A 22,036-nucleotide genomic window follows, 5' to 3' on the forward strand; every position below is an offset into this window, starting at 1 on the left:
ATTGATTGCTGCTGAATCTCACTTTCCACATCCATAAAATGGTGGCAATTTCACTCAGCAGCTCTCAGTGGAGTCAGCTGACCCTTCTGAAACCTAAGACAGATCCCACTTTTTTTTTTTTTTTTTGAGACAGAGTCTCACTCTGTCACCCAGGCTGGAGTGCAGTGGAGTGATCTAGGCTCACTGCAACCTCTGCCTCCCAGGTTCAAGCAATTCTTCTGTCTCAGCCTCCCGAATAGGTGAGACTACAGGCGTATGCTACCACACCCAGCTAATGTTTGTATTTTTAGTAGAGACGGGGTTTCACCATGTGGGCCAGGCTGGTCTCGAACTGCTGACCTGCCTTGGCCTTCCAAAGTGCTGGGATTATGGATGTGATTCACCGTGCCCGACCAGATCCCACTTTTTAGTGTCTATTCTTCTGTTACCCATTTTGGTAACTGAGTATATAATTTATGTAATGAACGTTTACTGAATTCTTTCCAGAGCCAGGTGCTGAGATTCAGGGATGAATATGATATGGATGGCACAAGATCCCAATCAGACGAGACAGACGGACCAGAACACAGGCAGGTGGAAGGCAGGGTGGTGGATTTACCAGCAGGACTGGTTGGGCAGCCCTGAATGGGGGAGGGAGTAGGTGGTCAACCTCACCAGGGCTGGGGGTTTGACTCATGTTTTCCTTATTGTAGAACATGTTCCCCAATGAGAATCGAGAAAAATACAGACATGACTACATTCTGAAGGATGGATGGAGTTTCCTTCCACCCAGTTTGTTTGCAGCCATTCCTTTGCCTACAGCTTTCCCTTTCCCACCAGGCCTCAGTGTTTCTGCTTCTTGAGCCTCTGGGAAGCATGTGGCTCCCCTCCATTTCACTGGCATTTGCCAGGGGGAGTCTTTGGAGAATCCTGGTGGCAGCATCCTGTGAACCCAGTAGCGTCTGTGGTCTTCATCCACTGCCATTTACAGAACCGAAGTGTGAAGGGAGCACTGCTCTCCATCTGGCATCTGAAGGGAAGAAGCAAGATCCGGAGATGAAGGGGGAACTGCCAGGCTTCTTCATGACACCAGGACTGCTGCAGAGGGAGCTGGGGTGGCAGGGTCGCCACCCGAGTCACCAAGAGCCTGGCACCATGGAAGCTGTCCCCATACCCTCACGCCTTATGAAAAACCCAAAGGCCCTGGCCCTGCCCTAGGCACCAAGGCTGGTGTGAGGGTCCCTAGAGAAACCCGGGTGAAGCAGTCCCAGGGAGGGAGGGAGGCAGGATTACACAAGGGGGTGGGCCTTCAGGAGGCCTGCTCTCTGGGGCAAGCGCCACCCCTGCAGATGCCATCCCCAAAATGAACGGCAGCATTGGGGACAGATGTAAATCACACACCCAGACGTTGTGTGATTTTCTTTTTGCCCCTTACCAACAAAACTCCTTTTATGGAGTAGTTTGAGGGTATGATGAGGTGAGAAGGTAGCCACCAGCTAGAGATTAAGGAGAAACATGAAAAATGCCCCTTTTCGCAACCCGCGCGCACACACGCACGCACGCACGCGTGTATACACACACACACACATACACACACACAATTATGCACAGCGTCCTAGGCAACCACGCCCAGCGCGGCCCACTGCAAAGCCCCTTCCTGGAACCCCCATAGAGCTGGGGTGCAGGGGAAGCCTTGAAGAGACATAGCTCCTGGGGAACCTTCGGCTACTCAGGTTTCTGGGCCTGAGCCACGGTGGGGCAGCTGCTTTGCGCGTGGCCTCCAAAGTCAGGACCTGGCCTGTCCTTTGTGGTAGGGTCGCGTTCCAAGCCGGGTCACCGCAAGACGGATCCTGGGAGGCCTCTACAGCGATTTTCTGCCTCTGTCCCGCATCCGAGCCTCTGCACATCCCGCAGGCAGCAAGGCACAGAGCCCCGATGCGCAGGGGAGAGTGACAGGGGTCACCCAGCAGAGCTCGCGGAAATGGGAGGCGCCTTCTGTGCACGCCCTGTGGGGCTGCTCCGGGAGACGGCCGCCAGAAGGGCGCAGTGTCCCGGAACGCGAGGACAGCGGGGCCAGCTGGCGTTGCCAGGAGGGCCGCCGTGGCCGTGGCCGTTGCCGGGTGACCCGCCGCTGTTTACCGTGGGGCAGAGCGGAGCGCCAGGCTCGCTGCACTCGCGCACCCACCATGGCCTCCCGCAGCGCGGGCACCCTACTGACCGAGTTCAATGCCGCCTACGTGCCCCCTGGCCTCATGCCCGGGTAAGGCCGCGGGTGCGCCTCCTCCCCTCCCCCTTCCGCTAGCGCCCTCGTCGGTGGTCGAAACTCAGCCCTCTGCCCCCGGACTCTGGGGTTGAAGGAACCCCGAGGAGCCGATTTTCCACCCGACGGGGCGGGGGGCATTCCCGGGGATTTGTGGTTTCAGAGTAGGAAGTGGGTGGGCACGGGCGGGGGTGTCCCCAGATTCCCCTTCGCAGGAAGGCGCTCCCTGGCAAGTGGGGCACAGCCAGCAGGGGGTAAGGGACCTCCCGTGGACCCAGCCGGGGAAGAGGGAGGAGATGGAGTCACGTGGGGTTTAGTGCTTGGAGACGCCCCAGGCGGGCAGCCTGCAGGCTTAGAGAGAATACAAGAAAAAGCAGGCCCCTCTGCCCCGGGCACAGGGCCAGCTCCCAGCGTTCGGGCAAGGTCAGTACTTGTTGGTTGAAGGAGGGAAGGATATCGGGTGGGTGCGGGTTGGAAGAGCCTGGCGAGGCCGCAAGAGCCGTAGTTAATGGGTCATGCATGCAGTACCTGCCCGACTTTGCGGTCGGTCCTTTCACCGATCTCCCTTTATCCTCCCAGAAGTTTTTCTTGGAAAGCTTCCTGGCCACTTGCCCTGAGTGCTGGCTTGCTGTTTAGCACTTTCAAATGCTAGGTTACACCTACCTTTCTTTTCTCTGGATATTTTCAGACTCCAAACATCTAACATGCAAGTCTGGCTGTTCCCTCCTGTTCTTTGGCTCTTTCTCCCACAGTGTCTGATGTTTCTACTCTGGACCGCCTCTCCCAGGGTGTAAGGCTGTCTTTATCCCTCCTACCAGTCAGCATGGGTGTGGAGAACAGGCACTGGATTCTGAGAGGCAACCTGTACAATATCAGCAAATCTGTATAGAATGAATGAATGATCCTAAGATCCCTTGTCTGAAAAAAAGAGTGAACCAATGAAGGAAATGAATGTCTTGAGGGTTCTACAGGCAGGGTCTCCAAATGGGTGAAAAAGCCCGCATGCTCTCCCCTGCAAACGGAACAGATGGCAAAATGAAGAAAAGTGTATTTGGTATGAAGTTGGGATTGTTTTGAAGCAGAATAAGCTGGACACTGAGATGCTGTGACATTCAAATCATTTCTGGACGCTGCATGAGAAAGTAGCAACCAGGGGCTGGTGCTGTAGTTTTAACCCAGCCCATTTGTGGATGTGACCTTTCTCTGGGCCCTGGAGAGAGCTTGCTGCCTGCAGGATGTGTAGAGGCTCAGATGTCTACCCGGTTCCCATCAGACAAAGCTGATATACCAGATCATGGTAGTTTCCTGAAACCAAACCAGGTGACTTAGGATTTGCCTGTTTTCCTTTATTTAAGGCATTCATGTGGGTCAGTGCTTGGGACACACCAGGTGTTATGTTAGGAGGCTGGGAAGACAAAGACAAACAAGTGGGGGGCTGCCCTAGTGTGGTGTAAACACATAAGGTTTAGTTCAAATCCATTTTTGCCACCTTGGATGGTGGTGTTGACACCACATTCTGGGTGTTTATCATAAGATTTGATTTTATACATTGACTTTTTTTCTTAAGCCTCCTACAGTCTCCAGTTGGAAACTTTTCTGTTGTCTGACTCCTGGACATTTCCCATCTGAGGGGCAAGGCCCGGTGCTCCTGCAAACCCTGCCCTGCAGTTCCCCCACTCTGTTCAGAAGGGGTGGGAGCTGCAGGTTTCAGAAGCAGTCCCCAGGGTGCTTTCCTATTCCTGCCACTTCTCGGCAGTTCCCTTGAGTGCCCTGTCCTGTGATTGATTTAGAAATGGTGATAAGAGGATCATGAATGAGGTTTCAAGCCTGGACTGGGCTAGTTTGAGCAGCTGAGCCCGTATCTGCTGCTTTCTCATCTGGATCTTTCTGGAAGGGATGTGTTCCCCTTAAAGATTCCCATCAGTGAGGAATGAATTGAGTCGTTTTGTGTTTCCAAATGCTACCTCATTGGCAATTCTGTCAAATTAATGAAAGAACCCAAGATTCCCGACCACACTTGGATAATTACTATTTTTGTGTGTCTGTTCAAACACTAATTACAGGATTTTAAAGCGCAGCCAGTCTCTTCTTACACTCAGATCACCCCCCTCTTACCTGCTTTATTTGTAAAGGCAGAGAATATTCATGCTGGTGTGGACCTCAGAGATCATGTAGCCCCATCCCCTCCTGTTCCAGATGTGGTTACTGAGGTCTGGGGGGACTTGCCTGAGCCCCACGCTGGTGATGGAAGTGCTGGGCTGGAGCCAGGTCCCTAACGCCTGTAATAACACCGTGATCTCCTAAGTCTGAGCTCCAACTATGTGCCAGGCACTGTGCTGGGCCCTTTACAACATTTTCTTCTTCTCCTTCTCCTTCTCCTTCTTCTTTTACTTCTTCTTCTTTTTTTTTTTTTTTAAATGGAGTCTTGCTCTGTTGCCCAGGCTTGAGTGCAGTGGCGCAATCTTGGCTCACTGCAACCTCTGCCTCCTGGGTTCAAGCAATTCTCCCTGCCTCAGCCTCCCGAGTAGCTGGGATTACAGGCACGCACCACTATGCCCAGCTAATTTTTGTATTTCAGTACAGACGGAGTTTTGCCATATTGGCCAGGCTGGTCTCAAACTCCTGACCTCAGATGATCCACCCGCCTTGGCCTCCCAAAGAACTGGGATTATAGGCATGAGCCACCACACCTGGCCTTTCTTCCCTCTTTCCTTTCTTCCTTCCTTCCTTCCTTCCTTCCTTCTTTCCTTCCTTCCTTCCTTCCTTCCTTCCCTTCCTTCCTTCCTTCCTTCCTTCCTTCCTTCCTTCCTTCCTTCCTTCCTTCCTTCCTTCCTTCTTTCTTTCTCTTTCTTTCTTTCTTTCTTTCTTTCTTTCTTTCTTTCTTTCTTTCTTTCTTTCTTTCTTTCTTTCTTTCCTTCTTTCTTTATTTCTTTCCTTCTCTGTCTCTCTCTTTCTTTCTTTCTCTCCTTCCTTCCTTCCTTCCTTCTTTCTTTCTCTCTTTCTTTTTTTGAGACAGAGTCTCGCTCTGTCGCCCAGGCTGGAGTGCAGTGGCACAATCTCAGCTCACTTCTTCTTCTTTTTAAAAATCATCACAATAACTCAGATAAGGAATGAGCAGCTTGCCCAAGTCATTCAGCAAGTTGCTGAGCCTCGTCTTTGTGACTTCAACACCCCAACTCACCCCAATATCTCCCCAACCCTCATGTGGCATTTCACCTGCCTCCCTCATTTAGCAGGGAGGGAATGGGGTCGACAGTAAGAGATGGACTCTGGAGCCAGCCTGCCTGGTACAAATCCTGGCTCCATCACTTCCTTACCCTGGGCAGGTTATTTACCCCTCTGCCTCACCTACCTTGTCTGTTCAATGGGGATGATCATGGTGTGCAGCTTGAAGAGGTTTCAGTTAGTTAACATGCCTAAAGCCTGGCACTTGGTCATTGTTAGCTGTTATCATTCGTTAGATCTCTACTGTGTTCAACACCTGGTTCCAGGAACCCCGGGAAACACGAGACAATAACAAAGCTGGTCTTCAGCCTCACCGACCAGGGCGCTCCATTTGGTCCCTTGCTGTTCCTGGGGACACAGTTCCTAGGCACTTTGCCACAGGCAGTGCCTGCCTGCGCCTGGCCTGGGTGCTATTCCCGCAGTGGGCAGGAGCTCTCGGGTTAGAGTCCCTGAGATTTGAAGGGGTTTGAAGGGATGAGATTGGCCTCAGTGAGGATCCAAGCTTCCTGCTTGCAGGATCTGGGTGGCATCCACTCCTCATTCTCTGTTTCCGGCCACGCCTCACCCGGCTCTCAGTGCAGACCCCTGGCCTGCACCATGCATTCATTCATGCCCAGACTGCCCCTGTGCCCCATGCCCACAGCTCCTGCCCAGTGGCTGTCACCAAGAGTGAGGGAAGGAGGATTTGCTCCCAGCCCCTCTCTCTGTCTGCCTGGGGTGGCAGTTGTGCCCGCACCTGTCACTGAGCTGGACCTTGGAGACCTCAGGGGCCTGTGATCTTAAAATCAGTGTGTTCCACTCAATTGTCAGGAGAGTGGTCTCACAAAGGTGGTTGTGTCCCCATCCCTAGAATCCCTGTGCAGCAAACACACACAGTGGTGTACTGGCAAATGTTTAACAACCAGTTCTCTGGAGCAAAACTGCTTTGATTTGTAACATTCATCCATATCTGTGGTATAAATACTCTCACCAAAGCTGATTTCAAACTATCAACATAGTGTCCTTAATTGCAGAGTTGGGGAGGGATGAATGCACAGCTGTGCAGCATTATATAATATTTCCACCCCACAGATACGGTGGACATGACAACCTCAAACACAGGTGATAGTAACGTGGTAAAATAATTAGGAAGTGAGGAGTTTTGACTATTTATCTCGTTTGGTTTTAGTGTGTTTTTCTTCCCTCTGAGACAGAGCCTTACTCTGTCACCCAGGCTTGAGTGCAGTGGCACGATCACAGCTCACTATAGCCTTAACCTTCTGGGCTCAAGTGATCCTCCCACCTCAGCCTCCTGAGTAGCTGGGACCACAAGTGTGCACCACCATGCCTGGCTAATTTTTGTATTTTTTGTAGAGACAGGGCTGCCCAGGCTGGTCTCGAACTCTTGGGCTCAAGCCATTTGCCTGCCTCAGCCTCCCAAAGTGCTGGGATTATAGGAGCCACCATGCCTGGCCTAATAGAACATATTTAATTGTAATTTAATATAATTTGATATTTAATACTGGCTTATTAACAGACTTAACAAATTCCTGAAAATTTAGAAGTTGATTCCCTTGAAGCCAGTAGGCACTGCCTGCAGCCCACTACTGCCTGCCCCTGTGATACGGTTTGGCTGTGTTGCCACCCAAATCTCATCTTGAATTGTAGTTTCCATAATCCCTACATCACAGGAGGGACCAGGTGGAGATAATTGAATCATGGGAGGAGTTCCCCCATCCTGTTCTCATGAGAGTTATTTTCTCACAAGATTGGATGGTTTTATAAGGGGCTCCCCATTTGTTGGGCACCCATTTCTCTCTCCTGCCGCCATGTGAACAAGGACATGTTTGGTTCCCTTTCTGCCATGACTGTAAGTTTCCTGAGGCTTCCCCAGCCCTGCGGAACTATTATTAGTCCATCAAACCTCTTTTCTTTATAAATTACCCAGTTTTAGGCAGTTCTTTATAGCAGTGTGGGAACAGAGTAATACACCCTGCCAGCTTCCTGGGGCCTGGGGCCTTACCCTTCAGGGAGAGAGGTCAGGCCAGGCTTGGGAAGGGAGGGTTCCCAAAGCATTTGCATTTCCAAAACCCCTTCCACTTCAACCCAGGCCCTGGCACCAGAGGTGCAGCCCTCCAAACAGGCCAGTGCATCTTGGGGTATGAAACAAAGGCCATCTGCCCAGAGAGAGGTAGGGGACCCCTTTTGCCCATTCGTTAGTATTAGAATCTCCTGGGGAGCTTTAACTATGACCTGAGCTCAGGCCCCATCTAGAGATTCTGATGTCATTGGTTGGGCTGGGCTAGGGCTGCAGGAGTTTTTAATCCTCCCAGGCAATTCTAAGATGTAACCAGGGACAAGAACACTCGTCTGAGAATTTCTATGGCCCCTTGCAATGCAGACCACTGTTGACAAACTGGCAGGTGTGGTCCTGTTTTCAAGCATTTGAAAGAAGGGGCCTCCTTGTGTGGAGCCTGTGCCATTCTCCTTGGCACACCCCCGCCCCCAGGCTGAGAGGTCTGACTGAAGGCACAGCAGGTGCTACTTTCGTTGTCCTGTTCTCATTTCCACCTGAGGGAACAGATCATTGTCCCAGATTCAAGCCCAAAATACAGAAGCAGAAAGTAAATTCTACAGCCCCTCAATTCTTCTCCCTCTGGGCCCTGTCCCCACAGGGAGCTTCCCTCTCTATCACCCCAGGAGGCAGCCTGGTCTCAGAGGGCCTCACACACTTAGGGAGCCTCTGGCCACTCACCTGCCTTTCTCTGCTGCAGTATCTTCTCTTCTGGAGGATTCATAAGCCATGTCATTCCCCACCCCATTCCCAGGACCTCTGCCCCAAGGCCAGCCCCTATCTCTTTCCCGGAATTCAACTCTGAGCTGTTCAAGGACATTTCATAGGTAACTGGTGCCTCTCAACCTTGAGGAACTGGGGAGCCCCCTAAGAACAAGTGATCGGGGACTCCTGAAGACTTGGGCTTTGCAACAGGGATCCCCCTTCTCTCCAGAAGAAAGACCAACCATTTAAAATGTGCCACCATTTGTCAATTCCATTCAACAGATATTTACAGAGCATCCACTGGGTGCAGGGAATGCCAAGCATGCCAGTATGAGTACAACAGAACCCTCCCTCCCCAGAGAGCCTATAATTCATACAGAAAGAATATTCCAGTGGCTGAGATTATTGTGATATGAAAAAATGTGAACTGAAGCCAAGTGTGGTGGCTCACGCCTATAATCCCAGAACTTTGGGTGGCCAAGGCAGGGTGGATTACCTGAGGTCAGGAGTTCAAGACTAGCCTGGCCAACATGGCGAAATCCCATCTCTACTAAAAATACAAAAATTAGCTGGGCATGGTGGTGGGCACCTGTAATCCAGGCTACTTGGGAGGCTGAGGCAGGAGAATTGCTTGAACCCAGGAGACGGAGGTTGCAGTGAGGATCGTGCCACTGCATCCAGCCTGGGTGACAGAGTGAGACTCAGTCTCAAAAAAAAAAGAAAGAAAAACATTATGAACTGAGACATAGGAGACGTGCAAAGGGCAAAGACAGCTCCACGGAGCGGACAAGCAGGGTCTATGGACTGGGTCATGGAGGCTCCATGGGAAAGAGGGCATTCAAGATGGACCTCGAAGGATGGGTAAGATCACAATGTGGGAAACGAGGAGAACAGAGCCTTCTGGATGAAGGATGTGGCTTGAGAAAAAAGATGGTGTGGAGGTGTCAGAAGGGTGTTCTTTCAAAGCAGCAAATGGCCTCTTCGGCTGGAGTGGGAAAGCTGGGATCTGACAGAGGATGATGCGACTGGAAAGACCTCTCACAGAGGCCCTGGCACACAGGGACTGACCCCTGGCCCTGCTTGTGCTTGATGTCACAGGCAATGGGGAGCCCTTGAAGGATTTTGCTCCTGGGGAAGGATCTGATCAGAACTGTCCTCAGTAGGAGGTGTTGTGGAGGACAGGATGCATTGTGGAATGGGGACATGCCAAATAGTCGCTGGTTAATCAGTTAATAAGGCTGATCATGGGATCCCCGATGGCTCGTGGTAATTAGTTTTAATGTTGGCTGTGGGGCCAAGCAGTTCTATTAAGAGGCAGGGAAGGGACTGTTCCTTTTCACACAGTAACCCACAGTGGGACTTAGAATCCACATGTGACCATTGCGCAGGGGCCCAGCTTGGCACAGTCTCCTGGCTTATGTAGTGTACAGATGGATGGAGGGACAGGGTGGTGGATGGGGACAGATGAAGGGGTTTAAGGGGAGGTGTGGTGGCACCAATGCAGCAGATGCTGCCATTGGGACCACTCGATGCCCTGTTATAACACTTGCCATTCCTCTCTGTTCCTCCTTACCTTGGCCTGCCACAGATCAACACAAACAGGATGGCAGAAGGCTCCACTGTGGAGCTCAGGGCATGCTCAAAAGAACACAAATGCAGGTGCATACAAGGGACACAGACCTAGCTTGCCAAGATGTGCCCACTGAGTGCTAAAGAATGTGAACCTGCACATGTATACAAGTGTGTGTGCGCACACACACACCTGTCTGAGCAGCAAGCCCTGAACAGAATCCAGGCAGAACTCAGGAGGATTGCGGAGGAGAGGGCTTCTATTCTATTGGAATGCAAATATCTTGGCATTCAGAGAAGGTGGAGAAGCAGGGAGCAGAGGAGGAGTATGGCAGAGAGCTTGGGGGCGAAGAGAAGAATCACGAGAACACATCATTTTTCTATGGCTCCTTTCTTCAGAGGAGCCCAACACCCCTGTGGGCGGGATGCTTCATGCCAACATGTGCTCTGCTGATCAGAGCCACACTCCTCTTAAATCAGGACTCCAGGGCATGGTGCCCCCAGAGTTTCTGGAATTCTGTCTCCTCCAGTGAACATTTGTTGAGCACTTGTCATGTGCCAGGTGCCAAGGATAAAGGAGAACATGGATTAGCAGAAGAGACAAGTTCATTTGGGTCTGAGTGTGGACTTAAGGATGACAGTCCTCCCAGCGAGGCAAGTGCTAGGTACAGGGTATGCAGTCAGGAGAGGCAGCAGGGGGCATGGATCCTTTGCAGTGGGTGGCAGATCCCCAGGTGGGCAAGAGGGAAAATGCATCCCCGGTAGAGGAACTCCGTGCAAAGGCCCAGAGGCCTGAAGAGTACGTGAGGCCCTGGAGACTGGAAGTAAGGCTGCTGGGGCCCAGGGCACCTACAGGGAAGTGATGGAGGAGAGGAAGGATGGCTCTGGTGTTGTGTGGACAGCAGGCTGGAGGGGGTGATGCTTGGTCTAGGAGACCAGGGAGGAGACTGGAGATTGTCCACGCAAGCAATGAGGGAGGCTCGTAGCAGTGGGACGGACGAGGGCCACAGGCCAGTGGCTAAGGAGAGGCCTAAGCAGGACTTAGAGAGAGGTCAGATGTGGAGGGTGATGGAGAAGAGAGGACACAGGGCCATCGAGTTTCTGGCTTAGGTGGAGGTTGGAGGGGGCAGGGGTATACTGGAGGAAGAGCAGTTTCAGTGGCGCTGGGTCTGTGGCGTGGTGGCCCGGCCTTGTGCGGGCAGCCAGACACGTGGATCCATTGCCAGAATGGTAGAGGCTGGAGACCCAGATCTAGCTGTCACTGACACATGGGACACACTGGAAGTCTAACATAGACGAGATCTCCCAGAAGGAATGGGTCCCTGAAAAGAGAAGATGACCGTGGAGCAACACCATCGCCTGGGAAAGGAGCCAGACTCAGGGGCTCCCCCTGCCCCGGGGCTCTCCTCAAAGCCTCACCCCAGTGGAAACTCATCATGGAGCTCCTCCAGTACCCACCCTGGGAACGGCCTTCCCTCCTTGTGGGTGATAGCACTAGAGCCTTGACCGCGGTCCCACTTGGGTTGGAGCTGGTTGTACCCAGGCCAGCTCAGCACGGCCCCTGACACATGCACCCCATGAGTCAATAAACACCGAGTAAGGACTGGGGTCGGGGAAGGACTGGGCTCGGGGAAGGCAGGCTGGGCACCATGGATCTTTGTGTTCCCAGCACTTACTGTGTTGCCAGCACACAGCAGGTTCCTGATAAATTAATGTTTCATGCCATTTGACTCTGTTTTTAAAACATGATGTGTGTACAAAGAAGAAAGCAACAAATCACCCCAAATCCAAACACCCTGAATTATCCAGGGTTAACATTTGGTGAATTTTATTCAGAGTTTCTCTTTACGTGTATATTCAGAAGAGATCGGGCACGCTCAGTGTGGTATGGCCATAGACCTTATGTGTATATTCAGATAAAGGACTAGATGGAGGAGTGAATGGATGGATGGATGGATGGATATAAAAACAGACAAAAGCAACTTTATAAAAATATAATCGTACCATATTTGCTATTTTAAAATGAAATGCATGAAATCGAATCTTAATAGAACTTAACTGAAGAGAAAGAAAACCGCAGCAAAATGGAAGAATCGGTGGATTTGAGATAAGTGTTAATTCATCACAAGAGATATTAGTACAAAAAGATCCCTCTATAGGAGACAGAGAGAGGATAAAAACCATCAAAGGGCTACAGCCATTATGTTGTACTTTTTTCTAACGACGTGTTTCAATTTTAGATGCCATGGGTTGACTCCGATTTAAAGAGATTCTTAGTAAGTGCACCCCCATCTCCCCTCCACCCACCCCCTAATTTTGGTTGCTTAAATTAGTTTTACTTTGACAGGTTTTATAACATTTACATTCCGTTCTGTAACCAGCATTCACCTAGTTGCTATTCCTGGTTCTGCACTTAAATAGATTTGAAGCTCACCACCACTCACTCTAACAGAGGTTCTACATTACTGAGTTGGTTTTTTTCTTTTTCTTTTGAATCATCTCTTGGTTGGCAGGATTTTGTCACTGAACATGACTTTCAAGAAGAGCTTGTGAGTGCTTTGGTCGCTGAGCCCTTTCGTGCTAGGAAAGGGTGACTTTGTACCCCCGTGACCGCCTGGCTGGTGTGGTATTCTTGGGTTGCGTTCTTTTCCCTGCGGAATGCTGTGGGTATCCTCCTTTGCCTTTCATTCTATCGCTTCATCTTTTTGCTGGGGTTGGCAGCACCTGGTGACCAGCATCTCTTCCATTCCCTAAGTTCCGAACCACTTGAGAAAGAAGATGAAAGAGGAACGTGGCTGTTAGAGAATGGGGTGAACACAGCCTCAGAATGAAACAGGTGGGACTGCGCTGAGCCCAGCCTCCTCCCCACGGGCAGTGCCTGTCCATCTAAAACCTAAGGCTCAGAGGGGCGGAGCAGGCTTCCTTGCTTCCGAGGAGGAGGAGGAGGGAGGGGAGGGGCGGGTCACAGGCTGCCCAGTGTTTCCCAGTGACTCACCAGCCAGGTGTTCCTCCACCTCCAGTGCCCAAGAGCATGTGGGGCTGGGAGATGGTTCCGGTGTGGGAGGAACCTCCCCTCCACGTGGGAGGAGCCCTCAGGATACAGGAGACTGCATCTCCCCATCGCTTGTCTTTGATGTCTTAATTTATCGAATCTATATCTTGATTCAGCTTCATCTACAGCACAAAGTGCTCTCAGGAACTTGCTTGCATGTCTCAGGTTAGGTTTTTTCCCAAAGAAGTTTCTTCATCGGTGCCAATGTTGCAGCGGGACAGTGTGAGCCAAGGACATTGGATTTGGCAACAGCAGGATCTAACATGACCTTAATTTAGATGTAGAGGTTCACGTTTCAGCGGTGGGTCTGAAGGCAGACTGAGGGAGGTCAAGGAAAGGGTGTGAGTTGAGAAATCAGGCAGAAGGTGCAGCGTATTCCTTAGCGAGCTCCAGAAGGAGGGAATCTGCAATCCCGCCTTCCTCTTCACCATCTTTAACGTCTCCTCTCTTGGTTGCTTCCCCTCTGCCTATAAACGGGCACCAGCCCTCACTGCAGAAATCTACAACCTAGGAACCATGGCTCAAGCCCGCTTACAGGCAGAGGGGAAGAGGCCAAGAGGGAGGGGGACATTAAAGATGATGGAAGAAGGGCAGAGGCTGAGAGAGATAGGGAGAGACAGATGGGACAGTGAGGCCTTGGGTGAAGCCAGAGCAGGAGCTCCAGACCCAGGAGTGGCACCCAGGCTGGGAGGAGGACTGTGTCTCCTGGAGTGGCCAAGGTGACCACCCAGCCTCACTGGAGAGACAGCAAGGCACCCACCAATTCCTCCGTCTTCCCAGTTCTGGAGGAGACCTGGCCTCCGTGGGGAACTCAGGGGGCCGAGGAGGAAGGGCACTGAGGTGGGTGGAGAAGAGTCAAGACCGCCAGGGTCACGGTGTCAAGGGCAGCGCCTCTGTGGCATCCAGGGATGTGAGTAGTGAGGCTGGAGGGGGGCCTGTGCAGCTGGGGTGGAGCCTCTCCCCTCTGCAGCCTCATCGCGGCTCTGGCCCAGCCAATGCCGGATGCTGTGAGACCCCAGGAAGGCAGAGCTGTTGAGGGCGGTGGGACCAGGAGCCAGGGAAGGACTCACTTTGTGTGACCTTCCCTACAGTGGGCAGGCCTGTCAGCAGTCACTCGGCTTCACTTCCTTGCCTTTTTCCTGAAGACAAAAAGAAGGAAACCGTGCGTTGCTATCTAATTCCAGGCAGCGCCCATTCTGTTGGTGAGACCGAGGCCCAAGGCACAGGGAAAGACCCCAGAAGAGGCGAGAGTGGGGGGACGGAGTTGTATCTAGATGGCTGCAGTGATTCTGCAGGACTGGGGTGCAGGGGAGCTGATGAGGTTGGAGAGCTGGGCCAGGGTCAGATCACAGATGGCCTCGAATGCCACGCCAAGGATCTGACTCTGAACTGAAGTTCAGTCTGGTGCAGAAGGGATTGCAGGGGCAGGGGTCTGGTGCAGTTAGAACGGTGAGGTTGTTACGACCACAGTCCAGGTACAAGGGCACACGGTTGGGCTCAGTAGGCTCGGATGGAGCTACCGGACTTGGTGACTGACTAGATGTGGGTGAGGTGGATGTGTCAGTTTCTGACTTAGACGGCTAGGGGTTACTTTTCACAGAGATGGGACCAGACTGTCAGGGAAGGTGGGGGTGGGAGATCAAGCCTGGGAGACATCCAAGGGAGATGTCTGGTGTGCAATTGTACATAGCAGCCTAAGGCTTGGAGAGAACTCCCAGGTTGGAGCTGTGGACTGGGGTCATCTGCACACAGGAGGTGGCTATGGCCATGGCAAGGCTGCCATCACCCAAGACAGACCCCGGAGGTTCACCAGTGCTTAAGAGGCGGGCAGAGGAGAAGGCTCATGAAGGTGTGGTCAGAGATATCGGTGAAAGCAACAGAAAGGAGCAAAGGTGTCATCCAAACCAAGAGCAGTGTTTCAGGAAGGGAGAGGTGGGCCATGCCCTGTGTTACCGGAAGGCCCAGCAAGACAGAGCGTGTCCACCGACCTGCAGCAGCAAGAGCACAGGCGGCCTTGGGAAGAGCGATTTCAAGGGCCTCATGGAGCAGAAGTCAGACCCCACAGAGTGAGGCGTGCAGGGGGGCACAGGGCCGTGCTGCTCGCCAAGCTTCCGCATTGGCCGCGAGTGTGGCGCCCGTACTCTCTGGGTGTTGCTGACTCTCCCTTGCTTTGTCAAAATAAGTCTTCAGCTCTTGGAGCGAGTCTCATTTGACCAAGGATCTCTAGAGTGCCTGTGTCACCAAGGCCTCCGCTCGCCCATCTCCTGTCCCTCTCATGGAACCTCCTCGGTCGCAGAGGGTGGAAGACTCCTTGTAGGCGCTCAGAGCTCCAGCACCTTGGTCAGGTCTCCAGGCTGCCTGAGGAGCGCATTGGGAGGCTGCTGTGCCGGGAGCAAAGCTGCAGCATGCTGAGCCTAGGCCTTGCTACATCACATCTCCCACCCATCGCCTTTCACTCACTGGGCCCCCACTCACTTCTCATACTCCTCCTACCCTTTCATGAGATAACCGCAGAATGGGGGAGCCAGAGGAGGCCATTGCATCTTCAGGCCATCGCCTAAGTAAATGCAGGCCCCTGGAGGGGCAGTGATTTGCCTACAGCATTGACCAGGGTGTATCTGGTGTTCTGGCCCCTGCGTAAGCTCCTGGTCTGGAGAGAGGAGCATCTAGGAAAGACCTCTGTGGGGAGGGAGAGGCCCAGAGTCCCTTGGACTTGGCCTTCCCCAAAGACCTGAGCAGGTCAGTGCACCTTGGGAAGCCTCTCAGGGCCAAAGATGGCTACCAGGCTCTCCAGACTCTACCCTTCTTCTTCTTCTTCTTCTTTTTTTCTTAATTATTATTATGTTTTTATATAGAGACAGAGTCTCACTGTGTTGCCCAGGCTGGTCTCAGAACTCCTGGGCTCAAGTGTTCTTCCTGCCTCAGCTTCCCAACATGCTGGGATTACAGACATGAGCCACCGCACCCCCCACTTTTAAGGGCCTCTCTTGGAACAGACCTGGGGCCCTTCATTGATCTGTGGCTCCACTACCTCCTCCGCGATCGGCAGGTACCAAGGCCACGTCCCCACTGTGGCCTTCTCCTTCGGCGCTCCCTACGGCACCACCACCCTCAAGTACTTCCAGGACCACCGCAACACAGCCATGGAGAAGAGCCACACTCCTTTCAGCCAAGGCGGCCACTTCCCCACCATCTTCTCCACCAACCCCAACCTCCTGCTGATGGAGCGCGCGAGCACCCGGGACCGCTGGCTGCACAAGCCCAGCTACACTCGCTTCAACCTGGACAGCCACCGATCCACAGAGCTCACAAACTTCTACCAGGTAAGCTGTGCGGGGCTGCCCTGTGGCCTCCCCTCCTGCCCACCTGCCCCCATCACGGGAAGAAAGTGATGGCCAGGGACTGGGGGAGACCTGGTACCTGCCACAGTGTCTTGATTTCCTTTCTCAGAGCCCCTGAGCCAGCAGAGAGCATGGCAGGTTTGGCTAAAGGGAGTGGGGAGGCTTAGGACTTTGCCCCCCTGATCTCTCCCCACATCCTGGGGCTTCTGGATCTCCAATTCCTGCTCACCCCCACTGCCAGTGCAGCTGGGGGTCTCTAGGGATGCTCCTGCCCTTACCTCCCCCTGGAGTCTCTTGGATCTGTGGAATGCCATATATTTTCGAGGTGAGTAAAAGGTCTAAGATCCACTCACCAGATGAATAACACGAGCAAAGGCCCCACTAGAGCCCCCTGCCCCAGATCCAGCCCCACAGTGTTTTATCCACTTGCATCCGAGATCCTGTTCACCCCCTCCCTACCCTGCAGCCCCCCTGGGGGCATGCTCCGAGTCACCCTTAGCCCCAGGCTGGAAGAGACTGCCCTGCAGGGAGTAAGCCCGAGGATGGGGACCTACCCATACCCCTGTTGTTCTTGTCCTGCTGTTTGGGCTGGTAAAGCCTCCCTGGATGTGGTTCAGACACATTCCCAGAGACCACAGGTGCATGGGCCTGAGCTGGCCCTTATGCCCTTGGCAGGGATACGGGTTCATTCTCTCCTGTGTTCCCAAAACCTTACTCTCTCCATCACCTTCTCTCGCAAGCCTCCCCCTCTAGCCTGATTGCAAGGACAAGCTATGTCCTGGCCCTAGGGCAGAGAACTTGTATGAGTAAGGCAACTTCCTCGGGAGAGGAGGAGGTCAATGCCACCAGCATCTGATGCATATGTGACCATCTCGGGGGGTCTGCCAAAGCCTTTCCCTCCATCTTGGCGCTCAACAGAACATGCCCCATACAGGCGGAAGGAGAGAAGGGAGCAAACACAGGCCAAGCAGACATGGTGCCTGTGTGCACAGCAGGTGTGCGTATGCCTGCAGGGCTGAGTTTTTGTATTTGGTCCGAGCTGGTCCCTTGTTTCATTTACGCTCTGTAGCAAAGCTGGTCTGGTCGGTGTCATTATTCCCATTAGGCAGATGAGAAGTTGAGGCTCAGTGAGGACAACCAGCTGGTTGGCAATTGAGTTGGGACCCCAGCAACTCCGGGACTCCTCCAGAGGCATTAGGAGAGGTGGCCCCCAACCCTGCCCAGGTGCAGCAAGGCATGGACTGCAGGTGCCTGGGGTCAGTCCTGCAGACTAACAACCTGTCATCTCTTCCTTTATTGAACCATAGGCAGTCCAGCAGCATCGGAAGTACTATCAAGACAAGACAGGCACGGTGCCTCGAGTCCCCTACTTTGTGCTGCCCGTGAGGGAGCCGGAACACTACCCCCTCCCCACTGTCCTGTGAGTTGTGAGTCCCTGCCCTCCCTTCATCCACGCAGTCAACAAACGCACCCATGGGGCACCTGCTCTCGGCCAGGCGTGCACAGCGCACAGACTGAGAAATGAGTTGAGGATCTTGCCCTAAAATGTGCGGTGCAGAGAGTGATGGTTGCGGAGCAAGGGGGTCAGGGCATTGGCAGCCTCAGGGGGGATGCTGGTAGCCTGAATGGGTGAATCACGAAGAGTGCTTTCCTGGCCAGATGCACTGGGAATTTGGGAGAAACTCCGTAAGCTCAGTGGGCCTGAATCTGCGGATTGATGCCCTGCCTGCAAAGGCAGCCTGGCAGCTACACTAGTCCTAACGCGGGCGCCCATGCAGAGAGCAGTAAGGAGCTGCTGCCCTCTGGTGGATATAGAGGGCACTACACCGAGCAGGAATCTTCCCCCAGCCCCGTCCACATTTGGAAAATGTTCTCCTAAGGACTTTCTGTCCATCTAACAAAATAGGAAAGTTCCTTGCCTCCTGCCCCTCACTGCTTTTATCTAGGAGAGCTCCTTTCTCCAGGGAAGGCCCACTCTGCCCTGAAAGATGACCTGCGTACTGTGGTTTCTGTGCTCTCTCCTTCCTGAAGCGCAGGCAGGGGTATCACTAACTCGCACAAGGTGTCCTGGGGTGGGATAGGGTGGTGGGTGGTACCTGGCCTGCAAGGTCAGTGGATAGAGCTTGGGATTTAGCTCCATACCGACCACTTCCTGCTTGCCTCAGAGTCCTGAGATTCACCATCATCCTTACTGATAAAGCAGCATCTGTTTTCATAAGTTTAATGGTTTTTATAGAAACAGGCTTCACTGCATCCAAAAGTTCCTTTCTGCAAGATAGGATCATTTTACAAAAAAGGGAACCCGAGGCTCATTTATCACCTGGGGAACTTGTGCTGCATGGCCTGGATGGTTGGAGGTAGAGCTTGGAAAGGAAGCAGCATCTCCCATCACCACCTCTAGGACTCAGGGGGCTCTCTCTAATCTTGGGATGGCTCTGAGCCAGTCTGTCCCTGGAGTAGAGTGGGACTCTCCTGTGGACAGGTATCCTCTTGAGACAGCTCTGGCCAGGATCTGCCCCCACCCCCATCACCATGGGGAAAGCGGGACACCTCAACTCTGTTCCTTCTTCAAGTTGCCTGGCCACTTGCACTGCTGCTGACAGTTTCACACTGAATGCAAACGGCCAACCAGGTGGTTGGGAGAAGAGGGTCAGTGACGGGCCTGGGGCAAGCCCCTCCCTCCTGGAATCCCCTCCATCAGCACCATCATCATTTCTTAGAACATTTGTTGTGTGATTACTCCTTGTCCAGAGCTTTACATGCATTACTGCATTTATTCCTCAAGTCAATGCTAAGAGGGGGATACCACCACTGAGCCATTCTTAAATATGCACACTTCTAGCAGGAGTTGGGACCAGAGTCCATCCCAGGTCTGTCTGACATCTGTGCCCTCACTCTTCACCACTGTGCCACTATGTAAATACAGGTTATTCCCACCCCAAGTCCAGGGGGACCTATCAGGTGTTAAGCTGACGAGTAGCCAGCAGGCCAGCATAAGCTGGAAAGTTGGCACATGGGGCTGTGGGTGGGCATGCATCACCCTCTTTCCCTGGCACACTGCATAACATCAGTCCCATCCTCACCCCTAGGCCTCCTCTGTGCCCGAAGAAGAAGTGGCACCTTTTGAGAGTAGCCCCCGAGAGCCTGAAGACCTACCAGACCTTTCCGTCAGGGAAGAGGGTCTCCCCGCAAGAGCGGAAGAGGAGAGACTGCTACTTTGAGTTCAGAGCATGAGACCAGGTTCCTGATGCCTGGGATCCTGGGTGGAGACCAGCCCGGCTTCCCTGGAATAAAACCTTTAGCCGTGACCATCCTACCCACCTCTCCTCTGGATCCCAGGGACACTCGGCCACAGCAGGAAATGCCCCCTGAAAGTCACACAGCATTGTGTCCTACGGGCCTGCGGAAAGCTCTGTCCCAGGGATTGAAGCCGAGGAAAAGTGGTGTCCGGCTACCTGACAGGTCCAGCTACCTTCTCCCCAAGATGGGGCAAGTTGAACTGAGGAATGTAGGGTTCCCTAGCCTTAGTGGCAGGCCACTCAGGTACAGAGACCTCCCACCTGATTCTACTGGTATAAGCAAGGAAGTCCAGTTGCCCCGGTCTAAGAATGAAGGGGAAGTGGCCCCAGAATAATTGTGCTGGGTATGATTGGAAAGGAATTTTCATCGGAGCCCTGACTTGGCATCGTTTGGTCCACACGATCACTTGTGAGGGAAGAAGTGTTATTATCCACACTTTACTGATAAAGACACTGAGGCGCAGAGAGGGTGAGGGTGAGAAAGTTGCCCCAGCTTACACAGTTGGGAAGTATCACAGCCAGAATTTGAACTCAGGTCTTTCTGACTCCCAAGTCCTGGTTTTTCCATGACACAGCCTGCTTGTGGTCCGTGTGGAGACTGAGGGGCAGGGAAGACATAAACCTTGGGATCCTGAAGGAGCCTGTGGAGGGTGGCGCCTGGGAGAAGAAGCTGTGCGCAGCAGGCACCTTCTGCATTCTGCCGAGGCTGGCTTGGACAGGTGGATGCGGCATCTACCCCTGAAGCTGTTTCTAGAAGAGGATGGGAGGGAATGACCTAGGACCAGGCCACTGTTCCAGGAATTCCTATGTTTCGGGGCCCCAGGCCAGAAGTGGATGCTGGGCATGGATGCTGAGGCCACATGCCTGGGGTGGTCTTTGAGGTCTGGAGGATTCGCTCCCACCAGGCTGCTGCTTCCTACCTCCCAGGAGGCTCCTGCCTGCTGGGGCAGGGGCAGGACGGGGGTGAGAGCCCCTCAGGGACAGGATCAGGGATGGGGACCTCGGACCAAGGTGGGGACCTTCTCCAACATTCCAGCACCTCTTGGATTTGATCAAGGGCACTCCATTAAACGACAAGGCCCTTATTGTCCTTGAACAGGTGAGTCAGGACCTAATGGCAAGGGGAACACAGCCAGGTTCAAGTACACCTGGGGCTGGAGCAGCCCCTCCTCTGTAGCCAGCGATTAGATTAGACACCTCCCCCAGGATAATGTAAATAAGAAAAACCCAGTGAGGGGCTTCTGTGTCTCCAAGTCCCTGAGGAGCTGGACCCCAAAGGCTCTCTGTGGTGGCCAAATTCATTCCAGGGCTTGGCTGAATAGCAAAGCAAATAAACTGATTGCTGGTCCCACAATCAGGGCCAAGATGCCTTCTCCCTCAGAAGGGGAGTGGGGAGCCGGGCGCCGGCTGGAATGGCTGCTATGTGCACGTCTCTGTGCAGCTCTGCAGTGCGAGGTGCTGGGGGTCGGGGGTTTTGATGAAGGGAGGGAAGGACCTCTATCTTGCTAGGGACCTTCATCCCATTTGGCTTAGTCCCCTGCTATGACACGGGTTGAGATTTGAACTATTCCCTCAAAAAGATTGCCGCCCCAGCCTGCTTGATGACGCTGGCACACGGAAGCCCTGGAATGGGCAGCTCTTAATAAAAAGTACCATGTATGATCCTGCATTTAAAAAGTGATGATCTGGTGGGCTCAGGAACAGGTTTTTCTTTTCTTTTATCTAATAAACAATATTCTAGAGGGGAGGGTGGGCCCGGGACAAAGTCATACTTCAGACCAGCTCCCTCCGCTGCTGGAGGGGCTTCGATGCCAGTGGTCTCCCTCGAGGCTGCCGCGTCAGGTATTTGCAGCTACATCAGCATCCCCAGAAGTGAATCCGAAAGGAGCTGAAAGAAAGAGTCCCGGGAGCCGCGTGAGCCCGCAGGTCCAAGGGGCCCTCTGACTCCTGGGTTCACAGTAGTCCTGGAGGCTCCCTCCCTGGCCTGCATCTCATGTCCCTTTCTCTGGGTGACAGCCACTTTGCACCTGTCCCAAAGCAACCCCAAACCTTCTTTAAGCTTCTTTCAGCATCACCACAAGGCAAAGGCAGGGCACCAGAAGGAACCTTGTGGTGCTCGCATCAGTGGAAAGAAATGGAAGAGATTCAAAGCGAAACTCCGAGCAGTCAGGGTGCCAGCTTCATTACGTGCTGGGCTGTGACAGAACAAGAGGAGTTACCTTTGGCCGGGGTGGTCCCAAGTGTGCATCCTTTTAGACAGGGGCCACCCAGGCCACAGGCCCTAGCAGGCCTGTTGGAATGAGGAGCCCCCTCCTCATCCAGGCAGTCAGAAGAGGGGAGGACCCCTGACCATGGCCACTCGGATCCTGTCTCTGGGGATTTGGAGTCAGAGCTGAGAGGTGTTACTTAGGAGTCACTGAAGGTCACTCAAGACCGAGGAGGTATAAACTTGACCACTGCAGGGAGGCCATGCATGGTCTTGTGTCTGACAAAGCAGAGACAGCTGGTGCACAGCACTGAGTGAGCGTGGAAGGCTGACGGGAGGCAGAGACA

At 53.2% G+C, this 22,036-nt stretch overlaps 2 protein-coding genes across 5 annotated transcripts in view; one reads left to right on the forward strand and one right to left on the reverse strand.

The window, feature by feature from the left end:
* Nucleotides 1–1,852: 1,852 nt before the first annotated feature.
* On the forward strand, nt 1,853–21,152 carry FAM166C (family with sequence similarity 166 member C). 3 transcript variants are annotated; one of them, XM_017947378.3, is made up of 5 exons: nt 1,853–2,239; nt 12,032–12,067; nt 15,893–16,166; nt 17,492–17,604; nt 19,274–21,152. In XM_017947378.3, the coding sequence occupies exons 1-5, from the start codon at nt 1,961–1,963 to the stop codon at nt 19,403–19,405; spliced, it is 834 nt and encodes a 277-aa protein (XP_017802867.3). In that variant the 5' UTR covers nt 1,853–1,960; the 3' UTR covers nt 19,406–21,152. The 3 variants fall into 3 exon arrangements, with proteins under 3 accessions (XP_017802867.3, XP_003908427.1, XP_017802868.1); XM_003908378.5 differs by lacking the exon at nt 12,032–12,067 and having other exon boundaries at nt 2,103–2,239; XM_017947379.3 differs by lacking the exons at nt 1,853–2,239; nt 12,032–12,067 and adding an exon at nt 12,097–12,627.
* Nucleotides 21,153–21,174: 22 nt separating this feature from the next.
* Nucleotides 21,175–22,036, reverse strand: part of CIB4 (calcium and integrin binding family member 4) — a 59,491-nt gene continuing 58,629 nt past the window's right edge. For both annotated transcript variants that reach the window (XM_003908379.5, XM_031655027.1), the window contains one exon: nt 21,175–21,371. In XM_003908379.5, coding sequence (XP_003908428.2) covers nt 21,341–21,371 — 31 coding nt within the window. In that variant the 3' untranslated portion in view covers nt 21,175–21,340. The remainder of the gene's footprint in view (nt 21,372–22,036) is intronic.

This window comes from Papio anubis, chromosome 14 (genome assembly GCF_008728515.1).
Source record: "Papio anubis isolate 15944 chromosome 14, Panubis1.0, whole genome shotgun sequence".
Classification (NCBI taxonomy): domain Eukaryota; kingdom Metazoa; phylum Chordata; class Mammalia; order Primates; family Cercopithecidae; genus Papio; species Papio anubis.